The sequence below is a fragment of the Tachypleus tridentatus genome, chromosome 4, assembly GCF_004210375.1.
Source record: "Tachypleus tridentatus isolate NWPU-2018 chromosome 4, ASM421037v1, whole genome shotgun sequence".
NCBI lineage: Eukaryota > Metazoa > Arthropoda > Merostomata > Xiphosura > Limulidae > Tachypleus > Tachypleus tridentatus.
The window spans coordinates 50,154,564-50,177,309 of NC_134828.1; the positions used below are offsets into that span (position 1 = coordinate 50,154,564).

Here is a 22,746-nt window from a genome sequence, read left to right on the forward strand (position 1 = left end):
TAACACTCAGATCTTAATAAGCTAAATTTCACTTTCCTTCCATTGTTATGACTCTCAATGATGGCACCATTAAAAAAAAGGTGGCTCCCTTTTAAAAAATCACAGTTTATCTTGTTTGATTTCAAATTAGAAACTGGTCGTAACATTAAATAACTCGCAACCAGGACTGGAAAAGCCAACTTCAGGTGTCTAACGCTGCTGTTTACACTATCCGTTTGAACTACCCCTTAGCCATCTTGGTGAGTTATTTTTATAATTTTGCTTCACGTCTTTTAAATTCCTTTTATTACTTTCCTTTTTGAAAATTGCCATAAGGCAAAATAACTCAGAACTTTACTTTTTACCAGATGTTTGTCCCACATAGCTTAGCTGCTTTGTGCTATAAAGCACTAAATAAATCAACCAACCAACCTGCTTACTTGATCCAGAGCAGGATCACTAGAGTGACCAATCCACATCCAGTAAAGAAAAAAGCATGGTCGCAAGCAGAAGGTTTCCCTACCATATTCTCCTCAAACATAAAGAAAAATGTCCATGCTAATACACTGGAACTGTTGATGTTTTCAATCAGATGTGAATGACATCAAGGATTTGATTGACTTTTATCATTCCAAATATCTTTATTTATGGGGAACATTTTTAAAACCTGCTAATACAGTCACAATTCGACAATACTCCTTATACCGAAATGACAGGTCATGTGTAGGACAAAGACATGGGGTAGTTGCACTGGTGGTTGAACAACATGTGCTCACCCTTTCCTAGTCATTAAATATGCACTTGGAGGCTGTAGCCATCCTTGTCACCTTGTGTCGTACCATCACTCTTTGCTCTATATACCTCACCCCTAGAAAAAATTAACATCCCTCAGACCTTGATGCCCTCATTGAGCAACTGCCAACTCCCTTTTTAATTTTGGGGGATCTTAATGGGCATAATCCCCTCTGGGGTGGTTCTAGTATTGATGTGAGGGGTCCTGCTTCTGAATGACAACCTGGCTCTTTCAATACTGGCTCTTACACTTATTTTCATGCATCCAGTCAGTCATTTACTTCTATAGATCCATCTGCTCCTCTTCACGTTTCACTTGCTTTTCTTGGGAGGTTGACAACAATCCACGGGGTTGTGATCATTTTCTTATCATACTAAGAGAGATTGGCTATGGTCAGTGCCATCTGACCCATGTGCATCAGTGGAAGTTGTACCAGGCCAACTGGCTTTCTTTCACTGCTCTCTCGAAACTTGATCCTGCCATCTTATGTAAATCATTGATAGATGAATGTGTAGCAGCAGTAACTAAGTGTATTGTTCCAAGCAGCTGCTCAGTGCATCATGAAAACCTCGACATCTTTCCCATAGCATCCCCGCCCTTGGTGAAATTCTGCTTGTTCTATAACTCAAAAAGCTCAGAAACGTGCTTGGGATAAATTTTGTAGATATCTTACGCTTACAAACACATTGCATTTCAGGAAGCCCATGCACAGGCTCAGAGAGTCAGAAGGCAACTTGGATTAAATATACCTCCAGCATTTCTTCAACCACCAGATTAAAAGTCATATGGGACAAGATCCGGGAGGTACACTTCTGCCATGAAGTTGCTGATGCTCAGAGCATTGCCAATACTTTTGGTGAATGTTTCATGTATCTAGCTCTTTAAACTCATCCCCTTCCTTCTTAGCTATTAAAACATGAGTTGAACATCTGCCTCTTTCCTTTTCGACTGATCATTCCTATGATTACAATTGTCCTCTTACACTGGTGGAACTCAAACTTGCACTTCATCAGTCTGGCCATAAATCAGTTGGACCTGATGATATACATTATAAGATGCTATGCCACCTTTTTCATGCCTCTCTTACTATTATCCTGACTGTTTTTAACTGGATATGGCAGGATAATGTCTTTCCTGATGCTTGGCATCAAGCTATTGTACTCTCTATTCTAAAACATGGGAAGGATCCAAAGATTCTGTAGAATTATTGTCTCATTGCTTGGACGAGTTGTCTCAGGAAGACCTTAGAGTGGATGATTAATTCTCATCTTGTTTTGTTCCTTGAATCAAACAACCTTCTTTTACCCACTCAGTGTGGGTTTCAAAGACAATGCTCCACAGTAGACCACTTAATTTGCCTTGAAACATCAGTTAGAGAAGCCTTTTTGAAGTGACAACATTTTGTTTCTATTTTGTTTTATTTAGGGAAAGCTTGTGATACAACATGGAGATATGGCACCTTGTGAGACCTTCACTCATTCGGATTGTGTGGCAATTTGCCACTTTTTTTAAGCATTTTTTAATGAACTGCCAATTCCAGGTTTGTGTGGGCTCAACATTTTCCCATTTTTTCTTTTCCCATAGGAACTTGGAGTCTCTTGGGGCTTTGTTCTGAGTGTCACAGTTTTCATTATAAAGATTAATGCCATCAGTGAACAGCTACCTCCTACAATTGCAAATGGTCTTTTCATTGATGACTTTCACACCTCTTGTCAGTCATCAAACATGAGGTTTATTGAGGGGCAGCTACAAATTGCAATCAATCATATACTTAAGTGGGCCATAGCAAATGGTTTTCAACTTTCTCTCTCTAAAACTGTTTGTGTACATTTCTGCTACCAACGGGATATTTATCCAGATCCAGAACTTTGTATTGATGATGCTGTACTTCCTGTCATCCCTTAGGCAAAATTCTTAGGTCTTATATTTTATCAGACAAATGATGATGTCACTGAGAAATTTTACATTAAGATTAAGGTTATTATTGTAATTATTATTATTGAGGTTAGTGATGTGTTAATTACAGAAAACATTAAATTTAGAAATTTATACATACTATTTATTAACTTGTCATCAAAGTAGATGCCGTAAATAGATCTGGATTAAAAATTAATCCATTAGTTAGTTAAATAGTTAATAATAATAAATTAAGAACATTATTCAAATATGTATTGAAAAATTATTTACTAAAACTTCTGTGTACTGTGTCTAAGTTGTTCCCTACATACATACTCATTGTACTGATCAAGCAGCTATGGAAAAAAAAACAAACCCTAAAACTATTCAAAATATCTTAAAAGTCTGTAATCTTCTGTTTGTGTTAAATGGAATTCTGATCATAATGAAAAAATTAATACCAGTTCTCTGATAATATTTCTACAACTATTTAAATATTATTTAATGCATTTCAGACATTTACCAGTAAGAATTGATGCACTTTTAGCAGGAACTATTTTAACACTGGCAATATACCTGTAATTTGTTTTGTTTTATGTAATTTTGGAATAAAAAATAACTTAGGTATTACATTATGTGATTTTAGAGAATGAACCCAAGGCTAATAAGAGTGAGGCCTGGCATGGCCAGGCAGTTAAGGCACTCAACTCATAATCTAAGGGCCATGGGTTTGAATCCCCGTCACACCAAAAATGCTCGCCCTTTAGCCATGGAGGCATTAAAATGTGATGACCTCACTATTCATTTGTAAAAAAGTTGTATAAGAGTTGGTGATGGGTTGTGATGACTAATTGCCTTCACTCTTGTCTTACACTGCTAAATTAGGGACGGTTAGCACAAATAGCCTTCGAGTAGCTTTGTGCAAAATGCAAAGCAAACCAAATCTAATAATACTGTGACGTGTTTTTGTATGATACTCTTGTGATTAATTGTAATGTGCTTATATACTTTATTACATGAAGGTTCGTAGATTTAATCACAGCTACTTACATAAAGGTGTAAAAATAAAAAGTTGTGGAATCTTTGTTGGTGATAGTGATAGCTTATTTACTGTGTAAAACATCTAAGTGTTCAGTATTGATAATGATTCTGTAAAGTTAAGTAATGAGGTAATTAAAAAGTTTTTTATATCACATAATCAGGGAGTTAGCTCTTCTTTACATCCATGGAATTAGCTTGTGACTTATTTCTGAACCATTTCCAATAAATCAGTATCCCTTCCTAGGTAATTAAGGTCTAACCAATAATTTGTATAGAGATGACTAACTCACTGTTTTTGGCTGATATTCAGAATATTTATAAATGCATCCTATAATTTCATTAGATTTACTACCAGTAACAGCACATTTGCTTTATGGGTTGTGTGATTTGCTCATTACTAAGCAAAGATCCTTTTCTTTAGTCACACTGTTAAATGTATTACTTTGCACTTTGCTATAAGTAAAAGTTGTCAAGTATTGTCCAACTTATCAACCTATTCAAGTCATTCTATGATATCTTGGTACTTTCATTACAACTAGAAATACTCAAAAGTTCAATGTCATAACATACTTTACTAGTTTAATAGTTATATCCCTATCAGTGTCATTAATGTAAATGACAAAAGGTATAAAGACCTGAGAATTGACACTTGAAGCATATTTTTGGTAACGAAAGTCTAGTTTCACTTGACTCTGTTAATAACAAAGTTTTACCTTGTTTCACTGACTACTGTACAGTCTAATCAATTAGCATTTCTCTAACAACCACTAAGACTACTCTTTCAATCATCCAGATAAGTAATTTTTTCAGAAATACTCCTGATACAGTACTTTATCTTTTTTTCATATAAATAGATATTCTCATTCAGTGCTACCTTGTATATGGAAAAACTTTTTACACATGCCACAAGCCTTTCATCTCCTCTGCTTTGGAATTGGCTGATTCCAGTGTATCTCTCGTGCAAATGATCTTGCATCAAATCTTCACCAAAAAAAGTATAATATACTCTCATGATGCACATGACTCCTTCTGTTCAATTTTTTGTTTGACAGTACTCATGTTCATATTTTTTCTTTTGATGCTCTTCATATGAATCGTGATTTTAATAGTTTAATTTCTGAAGTGGGATTTCTTTATTATTAATTTTTTCTTTGTAATGAGGAAATCTTTTAATTCAATTTGATTTCCCAGTTATTATTTTTTCTCACTTGTATTTTACATTAACACTTTTTTGACTTATTTCTACAATGAATTCTGAAGTTCATATTAATACTTTGGGTGTAGGGAGGGGGAGACTCATGGTTGGATTTTTCTGGTATTATATATCATGAGATTGATTGTTGTATGGGTTAACCTTTTTCTCCTGAACATGCCAAACCTCTTTGGGCTGATAATGATATGATAGCCTATTTACGTCACCAGAATCAGTTACACCTAAGGTTTGTCATATATGTTTTGTTTAATTCCTTGTGTTTTGTGGTTCCTTGTTATCTCCATTTTGGCTCATTCATCATCTTTAGCTCTAGCTTTACATGTATCATTGTAGGTGGGATTTTTTGGGTTGTGATGCAACTTTGTCCCAGGTATGTTTGCTGCCTTTTTTTTTCAGGATTTCTGTATTTGGTGATGTGTCTTGAATCATGTATGAGACATTGGGATCTTCTGTGTAATCTGTGTATCAACACTTGACGTTTTTCTCTTTGGTTCCTTGTTTGTCTTAGTTGGAACCACAATATACCTCTATTCTTTTCCTGTTGTGGTTTTATCTACCTGTTCCTATCTTTCTCCCAGGGGTTTCTCATCTCATTGTTTTATTCAATATTGATGGGCATTTTGTCAACAGTACTTGAGACTAACTGGTGTTTTTTCACTACAGGTCCATGGATTCTTTGGGTTTTATTAGACAGACTTGCCATACTATTTCTTTATTCACGTCCTCTGTCCTTAGTACCCTTTTTCTTTCCCATGATTTGGGATCCTGCTACCAGTCTGCATCTGTCAAAGGAGGTACATTATTTTCTGTCTGTAGACCATTACACTTGTTCACGAGGCTTTTATTCCAGGCAATTCATTGTCTCACCTTATTCTAATTTTCAATCTGCTCCTTTGTTTACCTTGGAGTTGTTTCTCACCATTGTGAGGGTTTTTTCCAGCTTTTTTTTATCAATGATAAAGATGAGTGTTACAAATGTTTATTTTGTCACATGCATTGGTTTATTGTATATGAAATGGTTTCTCTGTTTCATACGTGCTTCAGCCCTATATTTTTTGTTGAGCGTTCAGAGCATATGTTTCTTATATGCTCTCAAATTGAGCTATCTTATTTTGTTGATATACTGGCTACTGCTTGCTCATTCAGAACAGGAAACTGCTTCCTGTTACACTTATCATCTGCTCCAAGAGTTGGTTATAATGGGTTGTTAATTAGTTGAAGTCCTTACTGTGACATATCAAATATGTTGTCTATTTAGTTTTTTTTTCAAACATGTCTCAGTTGGGTCTGCCCTTCTCATTTCTTTCATTTGAGGGGTTTTGAACTAAATCACAACTTGTAAAATTCTATAGCTTTTATGTGATATTCCATGGTAGCCTTCATCCCTTTAGATTGGACTCATTCGCAGGCTATTTTGTGGGATTTTCAACCCCAGTGGAATTTTGCAGAAATTTTTTGTCAGCTCTTATTATCCTTTCTTCCACTTTATTGTTGACTGACATGGATGGTTAGATATGACTACTACTTCCTTCTCATCTGGTTTTCTAGATTTCATGGATGCATCCCTTTGGAAATGGGGTGTGTGGGTTGATTAACTGGAATTTTTTTTTTTTTTTTTACCTTCTGCTGAGAAATCTTTGCAGTATCCTCGATCTTCTTGCTGTGGTTCATATTGTGGTTGGTTTTCTTCATTTAGCTAGCAGTTGCCTGGTAATGGTCCATTTCAACTTTATTTCACCTCTTCATCCCTCTGTATTCATTTCTTGGATCTTCTTTTTTGGCCCACATATTCAAAATTTGTATAATTGCATGTCATGTTCTAGGTGCTTTGCTCTTGTCATGGATTGGATTCCTGTCCATACAACAATGGTTTCTTGATCCTTTTATTTTCCAGTGGCTTTGTCTTCGGTGGGGTACTCCTCATATTGAGACTTCTTCGTGTCCCCTGATTGCAAATTGACATGGTTTTGGTCTCTGGTTTCTTGTCTTGCTATGACTGTTGATATTTCCAGTCAGGATTGGACCTACACATTTGTTTATCCTCCTGTTCTTCTTCTTCTCCAGATGAATTTGTTCATCCTTGATACTCTTGTGTTCCGTCCTTCTGATAGCTCTTTCATAGTTGTCTCAGCTGTGGTTTACTCAGCTTCTATAACTTCCTCCTCTATTACCTTTTCATCTGTCTCCATCCCTTCTTCACCACCCTCAATCACTGGTGTTTCATCCAGACCTTCCTATCCTCTATCTGGTTTTCCTTTGTTCATTAGGTAGGTCATCTGACTTTTTCCAGTGGTTAGCCTTTTTTATGGCTTGTTTCTTTCACCCTACCTCCATGGAAGATTTTTAACATAAATAGAATTTTTCCATCATTGGCTTCTGAGTCCAGGGTTATCCACTGATCAATCCACTGTTTTTTGTCATGTGGCTTCCTCTCTTTGAAACTAAACAAAAACTCAACATACTACAAAACCAAATAAACACAGCCATAAAACTATGCTCACCAGATAAAATTAACAATGAATTAGACAAAATTAAACAATACTTCATCAACATCAATAAGTTTCCTCCACAAACCATAGAAAACATTATACGCACACACTTAGAAAGCAAAATCAACCAACAAATGTAAATACATCTCACGAAACCATATATTCCCGACATCAGCAGAAAAATAACATTTGGCAAAAACTAGTAACAAAATATGACATTCCAGTTAACACCAAATGTATTCAAAAACCAGGCACAAAATTGACGTCTCTACAATGTAAAAACTACACTGACAAACACCATACCAACATTATTTATAAAATACAATGTGTGCCACGACCTCTATATTGAAGAAATAAGTAGAAAAATGGAAACCAGATTCAAAGAACTCATAAAGTCTCCTCCAAATGTTTTTGAATACTGCAAATCAAATAAACACAACATAACCATAAAAAAACACCCAAATACTAAATAAAGAAACATAAACAGATGCAAAATTAAAGAAGCCTTACTTATACAACAACTTAAGCCCAAAATAAACCAATTCAAAGGAACATCTTTATTCCTGTATTAATAAATATATCCAACATCTAAGTATGCCTTTTACATTCTTACACTCAATTACACAACCGCCTTCAAACGTGGTTAGCTATCGGTCAGTTTCCTCTTACTTTCTTTGTGAGCCTGGCGACGACCAAAGAAGGTTTGCTCTTTTACATAGTGCTTTCTCTACACATACCAGCTGTTTTTACATATATATTTTTCTCTGTAAGTGGGTTTTTTTTTCTTATCTTCACAGACTAACTTACATTGTCTAGAAGGCTTTAGAGACTTTGCACTAGCTGTAATCAGATCTTCTCATCAACTTAATTTGGAGCCTCATCAAGGATGTAATAACAATTAATGTTGTGGTGTCCAGTATGCATAACTTTTAATAAAAATATAAGGCTTTTGCAATAAGGTAGATCAATCTACCAAATAATCCAGATCTCTCTGCAAAAACTGTATCATCTCAAGTACAGTTTGAAACTTTGAAATATCCATCAATTTAATATCTTCTACAAACTAAATTAACTTATTAGTTATTTTATTATCATTAGTGTTAAGGAAAATGAAATGCAGCAGAGGATCATGAAATCACTTCATCAGTAAAATGAGTATTTCATGCATCCCTGTATACGAGAGATGCATTATAGACAGATGTTGAAGGATCTATCATTTCACAGTTTTATTTGTTTTAGTGTTAGAATAAAATGACTATGAATGTTAAGTGTAACGAGTTTAAGCTTTGTAAGTCTATATGTAGATACAAACAAATTTCTTAAAATTATTTTTTATATACCAGTATGATAGAGGACTTCTTTAACATTAAGATCCAATGAGCATTACAAACTAAAAGAAACAACCCACAAAACTTGATATTAAAATTTTTGCAAACCAGCAGAAAGTTCCAGATTGGATGTTGGAGGTTGAAGTATAGATGGTAATGAAACATAATTACTTTTTGTTCTTGTATGTAGTTATGAACATTTTAAAAATCCAATAATTTTTAATTAAGGTTGAAGTCAGTAAAGCTTTCATAATGCTTACATATGTAGCATAGAGCATAGTCAGTTTTAGTATAAGTTGTTTAAGATGAGAGCCATAAATCTTAGTAAAGTTTAGTATGTTGTGTATTGAATATATAAATATATTTGGTTATGAATGTTAGATTTGCAAACTGATTTTCATTGAAGCATGTTTGAATTGCATTTATGTTTAAACATATTTGCATCAAAAATGTATTTGTTAAAGGGATGTCAAGATTCAGAGAATAATGTCAAATTCTTTTCAAGAGATAGGAGTAGGTAAATGTTTGAGTCATGGATGTTTTTTATTAGTTGAATATAAACAGCATTAAGTCATAACAAAAAAGAATAAGTTATACTCTCTTTTCTTAGAAAGACATTCATAAAATTAAACATAACTATGGATGATCTCATCAGTTGCCTAGCAACAAGTGTGACTGTTTCCTCAACTCCAAATGATACAGCTGCCCCTCATCCGAGATTTGCTCTGTACAAACCTAAATATGCTGTACCACCACAAGAAGAGAGACGAAACCGTTTCCTCGAAGCTCAAAAGAAGTAAGACATGAGTTTTATACTAAATTTTTACAATCATTTCTTTCTAAGAAAGCTACTGTTTTAATATTAAGAGTGAAACAACACAAAAACTAAATTTTTTTGGTACAGTAAAAGGTAATAATTTTTATTATTAGTTAGAGCCAACTTGTTTCAGTAACACAGTTATTGTCATTGGAGCTAATAGTAGTAACTGTGTAACCATAACTAATAATAAAAATTTTACCTTTCATTTTGCCAAAAGTGTATTTTTTGTTTTATTCTTTTAATATGGTAGCAAAATGCGTCTTGAAAAGAAATTGTTACTGGTACAATTTTATCATGGCAAAGGGAAAGTTAGTGTAAAAAAAGGAAACATATAAATTCTTCAAAATGACTCAAACTTGTCTACTTCTATCAAGTATTTATTTCAGTACTTTCTACTTGTCTACTTGAAAAAAGTCATCATACAATTTTGTAATGAAATAGAATAACACATTCTCCAACCATATTCAGAAACTTTGCCAGACTATGATAAAATCATCACTGGACTGTAGTCCTATGCTAGTAGGAATGTGACACATCCTTCAATCCTTTATAATTAACACCAAAGACTGTGAGAGTGGCAGTCAAACTTTTATTCACAGTGAATGAACAAAGGTCAGGTTAGGCTTACTTTTCTCCTTTATATTTTTGTTCTATGTAACTGTTTATTTCTAAGTCTCTCATGTAGATTATTTTTCCTGTGTAAGAGGCTTTCTTGCTTTTGAGGACCCTGGTTTCACTTGAGTCCCTTGTCCTCCATGGGTGCCCACATTCATATTCATTTCAGTGAACCCTGGCTGATCAGTGGAATATGTTCAGGGATTCCTTTTCATTTTTTGTGACTCTCCTTCCATCTCTTCCTCACTTATTATTGTGGTGATTTGATCACTCATCAACACTAGGCTCCCCCTTTACCCCAGATATCAATGTCTTAACTGATTCCTCATTTACTGTATGAAATGGTTCTAGATGCCTACATCCTTTTGGGGGTTCAGTCTTCAGAGGAGTGGGCTTTATATGTATATTGGTATCTTAGAGTTGTTGAGTTCTCCTTATGCTTGTCAGCATTTTCTTTCTTGAGATGATCCATTTACTCATCTGAATAATTTCAGTCATATCTTACCTCAACCAGTAGGGTGGCACTTGATATTGGAACCATGTAATCTTACACTAGAGCTTCATCTTTCATAACAAGGTGTTTTATCTTTATGTGTGGGATTTCTGCAATATCTTGTGTGACAGTCAAGCTTTTATTTTTTTGCAGAGTAGTATCTTTTCTGTCTCATTCCTGCTCACTTTCCTCTCTTAGTTTATAAACAGAAATGGGTGATTCTGTTGGTTCATTCACCAGTCCCTTTCTTTGGAATGTCCTGTTCTTCCTCATCTAACTTACTTCTTTACCTGGTTTTTCAATAGAAGTTTGTTATTCTCCATAGTTATTGGCTATAGGACATCTTTATCCAAATTTTCCCTCTGTCTGTTATCTGGCCCTTCTCCTTTCCCATCTCTCTTTCTTATTTTTACTAATCTCTGCAAAACATTAGCAATTTGATATTTAAATTCATGTTGAAAGTAATGATTGTTGTGTATTTCAGAAGAGACAGGAAAGTTGAAGTATATAAAAACATGCTTGAGAATAATTAAAAAAATGGTCAGAAAATATTACATCTTGCTTTTTTTTCATTAAATTCTGTCATCATCAGCAAAGTATCTACTTGTCAGTTAGTTAAGTTTGCTTATCCAGTTTATAATTGCATAAATAAAAATACCAAAATTCATTACTTTTGTTCTTATTGTTTTGTTCTTATTGTATGTTCTGTTAGTTAAATATCACCACATAGTTAAAAATAACCACATATAATTTAGAATGACTGAAGTTCATAAAAATACAAGGCTTGAAATTAACACATTCATTGTAAGCATACAGTATGTAAATTTATATTTTGAGTAAAGGTAATACTTTGAAACTGTGCTCCATTGTTTATGAAGATATGAGATAAAAGGTAAATGTTTAATGACAATTTATAGAACTATTTTTGGGGTTATGAAAGTTTATTAATTGCTTTATGACTTATATTACTCTGTTATTCATAGAAAACGCTATGACTATGTTCTTCATGCTCGAAAATTGGCAGAGGGAAGTTGGTCAGTACATAGTGAAGAAGAAGAAAAAACAGAAGAGGAAATGGAATGGGTAGGAGAACCCAGGAAGTTTTCTCGATCATACAGAAATCAGGTTTGTAAACATTCACCATTGTTTTTTCTTAAACAAGAAAGTTAGTGTATGAGGCGTGTATTTTAAATGTAGCACAAATTTTGTTCCTGAATAGTATGTCTTATTTTTAATCGCTTATGTTGTACAAGTACAGAAAACTGCTATTATTCCCTTCAAACTTTGCTTTTGTGACCTGGATAATGAAATTTAGAAATTAACCTATTTTCTTTGTAAAAATGGGCAAATGTGCACATTTTCATTTACATAAGGTCTGAATGAAACATCATATGAATCAAGATTTGCATGCATTTATACTAAAGTTATACAAGAATGAACGAAAATGTTTAGAAGTGAGTAGTTTTTTGAGATTTGTGACTGTAATGTAAATCACTTTCATGTCTCAGCCCCCAAATATAGTCTCCCATCATGTTTTTGTTATACACTCCCAGGTCACAAAAGCAAAGTTTGAAGAGAAAAAATAGATCTTTTCCATTTACTTTAGGCATAAGCAATTGGGAAATAACATTTTCTATTCAGGAACAACAAAAAGTAAAAATTTTTTAACATAGTGTTATTGATAGTGAAAGCTAAAGTTTTATTTCTTGTCTCAGTATGGGTTTAAGAAATCTCATTCAACAAAAAATGTCACATTATCTTTTTTAATGTAAATGTTTGTGTAAAGCTGACTACCATTATACTTTATTTAGTATAGCCAGTCTGGAGCTTTAATAGGTTTGAATAAATAAGTGTACTTCTATATGAATTTCCATAACACTTCTAATTGTAGTAGGAGCTAATGTACAAATCTTTATACAGCTGATGTTATCTGAATGGCTTGTTGAAGTTCCCTCGGACCTTTCTGAAGAGTGGTTGTTAGTGTTGTGTCCAGAAGGGAAACGAAACCTTGTGATAGCTTCAAGGGTAAGGGTTTTGGACTGTAGGGTATTACTGTGTGTTGCTTAAAATAACTGGGTAATCTGTTTTTCAGCTTATCTCAGGATTTATAAAGTTTTTAGATAAGCTTGCATCTCTTTGTGTCACAAAAAAAAACATGAATTCTGTTATGTAAGTGATTTCTTTTGAATAGCTGCGATTTTTCAACTTCTGAATGAATACCTTGTTAAAGTATTTTGTAAAATGTTTTTCTGTTAACTAATGTATCAACAATAACTTCAGGATTGCTACTTATTTCTCTGCATCACAAAGAGCTATTACTTTGTGTATGCTTCTGTATTAAGTCTCGGACATGCCATATACTTTGAACATGTCAACCTGTATTCTACCAGCTTATGAAGTAATCATCATTAGATAATAGCCCTTCTCTAATCCAAAGGTGATCTATCTTCCATGCTCAGTAATCCTCATGATTTAAACATGTCTTATACTTGATAAGACAAATGGAATGCACCGAATGTGGTAAGGAACATGGAAGATTTTGCAGAGAGGTGAGAAACTACCTGAAGTATATATTCACAGAAGGACAACACATCTTTGCATTTAGCACAGGCTAATTCTTTCCTTGGCAACTATTTGTTTTGTGAAATATATTTCATCTGTAAGATATATTATACTCTTCTATTTTATATGAGTTAATGCACATATCTTTATGCAGTTGATGTTTTCTGAAGTTCCTTGAAACTTGTCTGAAGACTGATTGTTAGTGTTCTATTCAAATGGGAAATAAAAGTCTGCTCTTATTGTTTAAACTTACTGTTACTGTTAATTTTGTAGTCGTTCTTTATTTATTGTTTTTGATTATATGAATAATCAATAATAAGTTTAAAATTTATCAGTCAGAACTTTTATTCAAGTTGTCTTCAGCTTGATTTTTTTTTAAATTGACTTTGTACATGTAGGACACAAGTCCCGTTGTTTAATTCAGCATGTGGATTTATTCCAGTACTTTTCTTCATTGTCATTGAGCCTATGCACAATTTATACACCTCGCTTATTTTCTGTCTAATTAATTCCAAAAAAAACAACAACAAAACGAAATCAATCTTCTGCATATTTTATAATAATGGACAATCACAACATCAGTTTCTCAAGAGCATCTGAATGCAAATAACAAATCTTCAGTTAAAATATTTAATTAAAATAGTCTCATTCTTTGTATAGATAATATTTGTAATCTTTAACAAAATCTTGTCAGTCTTAATGAAGATATGTTACAATTTTCAGAGTTACTGTATGTATTGTATCATTCTGCATACAGGTTAGACCCATATGGGTAACATATCCCAGAGTTTCTAATATTCCTTCCTTCACAGGAATAAACCAGTTCTGTAATGGCAGCTGGTGATATTACTGTCTTTGTGTACATGTGGTTTCTTTCTTTCTTTTCTCAAATCTAGGATTCTCAACCTCCTGTTTCTCCCACTTCAGCTGAGCCTACTCCATCTTGCTTTTCACCACTGTTGTTTCCATGCCTGATCTTGCTCCTTGTTTCTTCTTAATATAGATTAGTAGTCCCACTTTCTTCTTTCACTGCTTGGAATCTACATCTGTGTGTTGTGGCTTCTCTTTCTCTGGTAATCTTTTTCATAATTTTGAGATATTTGGTACTTGAGCCATCTTCATTAAAATCTTTTTTTCACTTTATGGAACTCCTCTTTTTCCTTTTTTTTCTTTTCATTCTATCTACTTCATCTCTTACTGTTCTTCTACATTCATTCTCATGCTTTACTTTCATTTGGAATCATTCCATCGTTACCCTATCAGATTTACAAAGGCAACTTGCTCATACCTGTTTTTCAATTTATCTTTACTTTTCTTCCACTTTGTTCCAGCTACCTTAGTTTCTTTGTTTTTGGGGTGTATTTTGTCAGGTTGCTCTCTCAGTTTTTTCTCCAGGACCATTAGCTTATACCTTTCCTTTGTGATCTATATTTTTGGGAGTTGATGCAACTTTCCAATAGTCTGTGCTCACTTTATTTTTTTACCCTTGGGACCAGAGGAACCCACCATCTTTTCACCAAATTTGGCCTTGTGGAATTACCTCTTTTTTGTTCCTTGTCCCTTTTCCTACAAGGTCTAGCTGTCATGGTTCTTGGACACCTTATTTCTTGAGCCACCTTTCCATACTCTGGGGGCTTTGCTTTCTTTCTTTCTCTACTGGTCAACTCCCTTTGTTATAGACTATCGAATTATTCAGAATTGTTTTTATAATGCTTATACTCTCCACCACTACTGCTCCAAATGCCATAGAATAATTACCCATTCCAGTCCTAGGGTTTTAATCTCTCTTTCTCTTTTTCTTTTGTTCCCACAAATATAGAGGGTTGTTGACCAGATATCAACCTTTCCCACTTCACCCAGTGTTGGTCTTTATTTGGTTTCTGATGGACAGTTTTCTCACTTTCTGGTGGATATACTTTCCCTTGTGATAGATGATCAAGTTTGAGGTCTCAGATGCTTTTTTACATCCTGATTTATCTGTCTTCCTTTAATTTCTATCTGTTTGTCTGCAGTGGTTGAACATTTGGTTGTCAGTCCTTCCTTCTGAGTTGGCTATGGTTACATCTTTTGTCATTGAGTCTGGTAGGATATTTTACTTGGAAATTACATAATTGAGGCCTATTGTTCCACTACTATATGGATGTTTGGCATCAACTTGCTTCTTCCAAAGTAGCTTACTCTGTTGTGATCTTCCTTCTCCTTTGGAAGTTTTCCTGTTTGGGGTGGCAGCTTCAGCTCTCCATTTAAATCAAAATCCACATAATTTATTTACTTATTTGATAGTCTCTCTCACTTTATGCATTTTGCAGTCTCTGTCTTCTTCAGTTCATGAATGAGTCTTTTTTTGAAGGCTCTCTTTCCTTGAGTTTTGCATTCTTTTTTAATATACTCATATATATGTCCCCTTTAGTGGTTTTTGACTTGTCAATACAGTAATCTCTAGAGATACACTATATCTTCCCCTCTTGTGATAACAGTAACTTGTGTAACTTGACTCTGCACAACCCTGAACATATTTCTTCCCCTACCTTACACAGACTTGCATCTATTTGAAGCCTTCTAATTTTTATAAGTCAGTATGTGGACTTCCTATGGTTATATATGTGGATATCTATATCTATGGTTTTGTGCCTGATATCAACCAATTCTGTGACCAACAGGGAAGGTGCTGCTCCTGGAGATGTCTGTTTTCCTAATTCTGGACTATCTTATTTGGATCCAAAAGTTCAGTTATTGATCTATTATGTGTTTTTGGTGGAAAATCAAATATTTTGCCTAGGCCTTTCCTACAAAGTAGTTTCCCCATTCTCTGTTGTTTTCATTTGATTTGCTTCTACTATTGGCTTTCTTTCATCATGGCTTTTCCACCTCCCATTCACTTCTTGCTTTTACTCATTTGGTATCCAATCCCAGACTCTACAGCTATGGTTGAGAATCTTTGTGCACAGTGTGTTTTAAACTCCTCTACATGATTTGATCGTACTTCTTCTCTCTTGTGAAAGCTGTCACTCTTAATTTGACCTCTTTTCACACCATTAATCATAGGGACATGTTCATTTTTTTTCCTGGCTGTCCCATATTTGGATAGCTTAGGAGGATGATTAGGTGTTTGCTACATTCATCTTCCCTCCCCATTTGTCTTTTAACAGTGAACTTGGGACAGCTCGTCCCCTTTGTTCTGCATGATACGCTCATTATTATCTCACTCAAACTGCCCTTTTTAATTTGTTCCCCAATTTATCTTCTTGCCATCAGATTTATTTTATTATAGTGATACTTATCTCTCAGTTTCATTCATGTTACTTCTTCTTTTTTTTTGCACTTACTACCCCACCATATCCACTATAGGATTCTTGCTCTTTGTTGTACAGAGGGGTGAGTAGCAATTCTGAAATTAACATTTTCCTTACCTGAAAATGTACTTTGGATAATTATTCACCTCTCTGCACAACCTTCCTACCCTTTGTATGTACTTCCAGTACATTTAATTTACTTTGTCAAGAATGAGTCTATGTTGAAATTCTGTTGCTTGGGGGGATTACTGAGCAGAGGATGTGTCACCCTTCTCTGTTGGTGAAGGACTATAACCTAATGATGATTATATCATAGTTTTATACATGTTTACATGTGTAGGAGCTTTTGTTCAAGACTTGCAGCATGCTCAGGAATTCACATAGCAGTGAATTCAAGATAATAGCTCTATGACACAGAGAGATAACGTAAGTGTTGACTTTGAATGTTTAATATAGCCAAACTATTATAATGTGAATCTTAAAGTTGTCAAAATTAATTTTTTACTCTATGCCAAAAATATTCACCAGTGATGTGTAACTGGGGAGAAAGTCAATGCTAATTATATGTTGTGACATCTGAATGATCATAAAATTAGATAATCCACTAGTAACCTGTCTCTTCAGTATTTTAATTAGGATTATTACCATACATGGAGGTCTTACCATGTGTGTGTAATAATTTTCTATTTGGTTGATAATACTGTTTGATTTTTTAAACTGTTTTAGAGCAAACCATAGTGGTCTATCCACTATGTCCACTGCAGGAAATAAAACCACAGATGCTAGCATTCTAAGTCTGTAAATTCTAATACACTAGCTTTTTTCATCTGTTCTGGCATTTGCATCATAAAGTTTTTGGTTGCAACTAATCTTGATACTTGCATCTACCTCGCATGTTTAACATGGTACAGTTGTGTTGTAGCATGCAAATAAATTTTCCACAACCCTCCACCAATAAGTGTGTGACACATTCTGCTGGCATAGCTGACTTTTTTGACACTGTAGAACCCAATATTCACTTCTCCATTGGCACTATAGCATTGAAGATGTGTCAAATTTCACTTGTGTTTAACTCAGATTTTTTTATTTTCAAGTTATTCAACAATGTAGTTGTTTTTATTTTATTTTTCTATAGTTAAACTCAAGTTATTGTAGGTTGTTAATTTTGTGTCCACTTTCAGTTGATTTGTGAATTTCCAATCACCACTACTACCATAATATTTAACACTACAAATGCTCCTCAACCAGCAGTTTCTTTGGCTTCAGGTTCACACACTTTCAGTTTAGGAGCTCTCAATTTTAGTACATTGTAAATTGGAGTCCATTTTGTATTCTCAAGACAACTGATGTGGGTATTAAAACTGTAATTAAAATAAAATACAGGATTCCATTTTGCAGGGTGTGGTGTCTTCTGTTTCCAGGCCAGATGTTGATAATTTAGATAGCTTCTTTCTACTGCTGCCCCTTTTCATAAATCTGACATTGTCATGAGGTTAGGGTGATTGATTCACAATCTGAGGGTCATGAATTTGAATCTCCATTCCATCAAACATGCTTGTCCTTTCATCTTGGGGGCTTTATAATGTCATGGTTAATTCTACTATTTGTTCGGATAAGAGTAGCCCAAGAGTTTTTAGTGGTTGAGAATGATTAGCTACTTTCCCTGTTTTCTTTCACTGCTAAATTAGGGATGGCTAGCTTCAATAACCTTCATGTAGTTGTGCATGAAATTACAATGAAACCAAGCCAATCCTTTGCCATGCAATCCCAGTGTTCATCTGTAGACACCCCAAGACAATCTTCAGCCTTTATGAATATGGTACCACTGGTACACCCTTGTGCAAATTAATTGAAACAAATGGTCATTTTACAATATTTTCAGCATGGCGGCTGGTGTTGGCTCACTGGAACCGCTGATTTCCTCTAATAGTCATTTTTTCACACAGACGGCATCATTAGCTGTGTTTTGCAGTATGGTCGATCTATTAATGGGATATATATGACGAAATTTTGAGGAATATTACGTCATTTGAAATTGCATTAGAAGGGCAAGGAGACCAGTCAAAGAACAACTTACCAATTCAATGAAGAAAAAACAGTATCAATGGGGTTTGAAATACAAGAACTTGATGCAAGAACAATGGAAGAAGCTGTTATTCAGTGACAAGACTCTTTCTTCGTACAGGGTCAAAAACGTCTGCATGTTTGCAGATCTCCAGGTGAGAAACTTTGAAAATCTCGCATCAATCAGTTTGTAAAACATCCCTTGAAGAAGATGTTTTGGGGCTTTTTCAGCTATTATGGCATCGGAGGCTTACATATCGTAGAAGGTATGATGCGAGGACCACAGTACATCGAAGTTTTGCAGAGAAGAGTTATTCCAGAATTGAAAAAGAGATTTCCAGATGGATCTGGCATTTTTCAGCAAGATCTGGCTCTGTGCCACACATCGAAACTTGTGAAGAATTTTATGACTACAGTGCGAATAAAGGTGCTGGACTGGCCTGGAAACTCTCTGGACTTAAATCCTATTGAAAATCTTTGGGCGATTTGTAAAGAAAGATTTTGGGGAAAAGACTGTACTATGAAAGATAAACTAATTGAGGCCATAATTGAGGTGTGGTACCGTGCTCCAAAAATTGGTAAAGATTGCAGTCAGCTCTTGGACTCGATGCCAAAGCGGATTAACGATGTTCTGAAAAATAAAGGAGGTCATATCATGTATTAATTTGTGAGTAATTTTTGAATTCTCAGAAATAAAATGCAAAAAATTGAAAAAATCGTAATTTTCCATCTTGTTTCAATTAATTTGCACAAGGGTGTATGTTACCTTTTTTTTTTTTTTCTGTATCTCCAGTGTCTTATGATATCTCTCCTTTCCTTTTGCATTCCACTTCTTCCTCTGATTACCTGGTTTTCCCTTCCTCTCCAGATATCAGGATTTATGCTGACCAATTTATAGTACAGTTATGTTCTGGGGTCAGCATGTCTTGTCCTCTGCATACCTTGGATAATTATGCTTAGGTGTACCATCTATCAGAATTTCCGTTTTTTGATTTTTAAACAATAGAGTCTGAAACAGGTGTGGGGTTCTGACTCTGATACCTTTGTCAGATTTTCCTGCCTCCTGTTATCCCTCTTCATTCTCTTGCATTACTTCTCTTCCACCCATCTCCTGTATAAGGCTCTTCACATCTACCAAAAACGGTTTTCAGAGGATATTCACTCCATTATGTATTCAACATTGATGCACTTGTCTTCCTCATCCCTTTATCTTTAAACTTTGTTCCTTTGTTGTTGGGATATCTTGGGTAGGGATGTGCTGTTAACTAATGTGCATCTACCCATGTGGTTCAGACTTCTTCAAAATTGCTCTTGAACCTGTCAGTCATCTTTCTTCAGGATTTTGGTTTAGGTTGTTTGCAGTTCATAAGAAGGCCAGAAACTGACATCATGTTATTTTCTTCCCATCTCAACTGTTTCATCGACCTCTCTTGTTTCACTATGGAATTCTTTCTCACAATTTGGTGAGTGTTTAGTCTGGGTTTTTAGATGACAAAGGTGGATATCACAGATGCTTACCTTCACATCCTTATTTCATTGACATTCAGATTTTACCTTCATTTTGTTCCCATTTTGTCATCTGTCCTGGCAATTTGCATCATATTTTTTTATTGGGTAGTCAGAGTCTTGGCTCTACTTATTCATTCTCATGGTTTACAGTTCTACTATTACATGGACAACTGGCTACTGTTAGCTCCATTTTATTGAACATCTCACAAGCACACCCAGTTACTTCTTCAAGAGGTGGCTCAGGTAAGTTGGTTTGTCAAGTTAAAGAAATCCTTCCTTACACTGACCCAATATTTATCTATTTTGGAGTGCTTTTATCTCCTGTTCAGTATATCAATTAAAAAGGAGGCACCAATCCACATTTGCTTTGTTTTTGAATGTTATAACCCCTATTCTTGGCCCATTCATATTACATATGCCTGCTAGCATATCATGTTCTTAATGCTCTAAATCTTTTTGTGGATTGTTTGTCTCATCTTAATGATATTTTTTTTAATGTGGCCTTCATTCCTCAGATGTTTCAGTTGTTATGTGACCAATTGGGCATTGCTGTTCTAGACATATTTACCAATCATTTTGTTTGCAAGCTACCTGTTTTTTTTTGTCTCTGATTCTACATCCTTTGGTTTTGGTGGTAGATGCCTTCAGTGATTATTAGTCCCACCCTTACTCTCATGCTTATCTTCCTGTGCATCTTCTTCCCACTTTTATTCATTATCCAGTCCATTCCACGTGTGGTTCTTCATATTGCATCTTTCTCACCTGCTCAACCTCCTTGGTTTTCAGTCCTTACCTTTTTTTGTTTCCCCCTCTCCCTATTTTGACAACCTCAGTTGCCAATGTATCATGCCACAGGTATCCTTTGCTTTGCATGTCACAAGGTTTTAGTGACTTGCAATCAAACTTTTATTAATCTATTTTTTATTTATGTTATAACAATTAGTATAGCATAAAACCTTAGCTAATAATCCATATTTTAATATAATATATGTTTTAATTTCTTAATTTTGTAGGGCAGTATTTTTTAAATTACTGAATTTCTCATAGTGTGACACATTTTCCTTAGGCACCTCCTCTTCTCTGTTTTATTCACCACCCCTCCAGTAAGTATGAAATTAAACATAAATTATTTCCTATAAAATTGTCATTGCCCAGACAAACCATAATTTTTTAGCCTTGAATATTGTTTGGTTACAGAGCTATTAAATAGAAAATCAGACTTCTCTTGCTACATCCACCTGTCACCTCTTCTATTTTATGATTTGTTAATAATTTCCTCTTGTATTTAATTCTATATTATCTATAAGTAACAGAAAACCAAGGTTTTGATCTATCAAACAATGTAATATATTACATTGTTTTCCAAATGAAAAATTGTCAGTTTCACTGTTAGTACAAGCTTTGTTCCCATGAGAAATGTAACAACTAGCTTAGATGAATTTGTATTGGGTTTTGTTTCATAGTTAGAAAGCCAGAAAACTTGTAATAGTTACAGGAAATGGTCTGCTTTTTCTGTGTTGTTGTTCTATGTTCTTTGGTGCATTATTTAATTAAATAAAAATATTTTAGTGCATTACTACAATTAGTGCACAAAAAAATAGGAATAAGTGTCATTAGCAGTCAACAGCAAAAACAAAACACTTAGGTAAGTATTTTTCATTTTTTCCTGTTTATTCTTTATTTTTGTTATAACAGTAGCTAAAATATAAAAATAGGAATCTCTTTAGGTTATTTTAGGTGAAATTAGGAAAAATAAATAATAATATAATAAAAATGTATAATGAGGCATGCACATGTGTATTTGTGAGTAGCGTAATTCAATAGCATAACATGAGTTGCAAATTTTCCAAGTGATCTAAAATGCTGTTATTCATCGAATTCCAGTTTGACATGGTTTCAAGGACAATATACCAATAAAATTTAATTATACATAGATGCATACTGTTATGAGTTTAAAACTACTTAGGATAAATTGTTGTAGTTCTAGATAGTCCTCATGTAGCTTTATGTGAAATTCAAACCAAACTGATCTGGATAATCTTCAATGTCATGTTTGTGCTCTTCAATGTTATATTGCCTGCACAGCTTATTTCCATGTTTCCCATTCCAGTTTGTTTTTCATTGGAAACCTTTCTATCACCATACTTTTTCCTCTACCACCATTAGAAGTTAAATTTGTCATTTTATTGGCATATTCTTTCTTTTCTTCTGATTCCCAGTGTCTCTTTTCAGATGTTCTCCCATTAGATCAGGCACCTTACCCTATGCATTTCTGTTCATCCATTGCAGGATACCATTTAGGTTGACATGTGGCCATATCCTCTTCATCTGGATACCAAATACTGCCAGTTGCTTTACTCTACACTTTGGTTCAGCTGTGAGTGGGTTGGCTTTTATACTTCTTTATTTCCATTCCAGGGTTACTATTTTATATGCTGGAAACTTTTCTGTGGTGAGTGGTACCTGTCCATATATACTAATCTGCACTTTACAGCATTTCAAATCTATAATACTTACTGTTGAGATGGGGTATTCTACAAGACCAGTAGTATGCATCTTAAATGTCTATCCCAGACCATTGGCTCATTGCCTATCATGAGTAAAGTAGTGTTGGGATAGTTGTTTATCCTCATGATCCTGGTTGAATAAAT

General features: G+C 34.4%; 1 protein-coding gene across 12 annotated transcripts in view; it reads left to right on the forward strand.

Annotated features, from left to right (window-relative positions):
• The window catches only part of Snup (snurportin-1), a 78,371-nt gene that overhangs the window by 12,735 nt on the left and 42,890 nt on the right, over window positions 1-22,746 (forward strand). For 9 of the 12 annotated variants that reach the window (XR_013027540.1, XR_013027541.1, XR_013027544.1 and 6 more), the window contains exons 3-5: window positions 9,350-9,535; window positions 11,651-11,792; window positions 12,588-12,692. Coding sequence is in view for 4 of the 12 variants with exons in the window: in XM_076498425.1 (XP_076354540.1) it covers window positions 9,350-9,535; window positions 11,651-11,792; window positions 12,588-12,692 (433 nt within the window). In the remaining 8 variants the exon portion in view is untranslated. Of the gene's footprint in view, window positions 1-8,754; window positions 8,893-9,349; window positions 9,536-11,650; window positions 11,793-12,587; window positions 12,693-22,746 lie in introns of all 12 variants that reach the window. The other 3 variants (XR_013027548.1, XM_076498427.1, XR_013027547.1) reach the window with 2 other exon arrangements.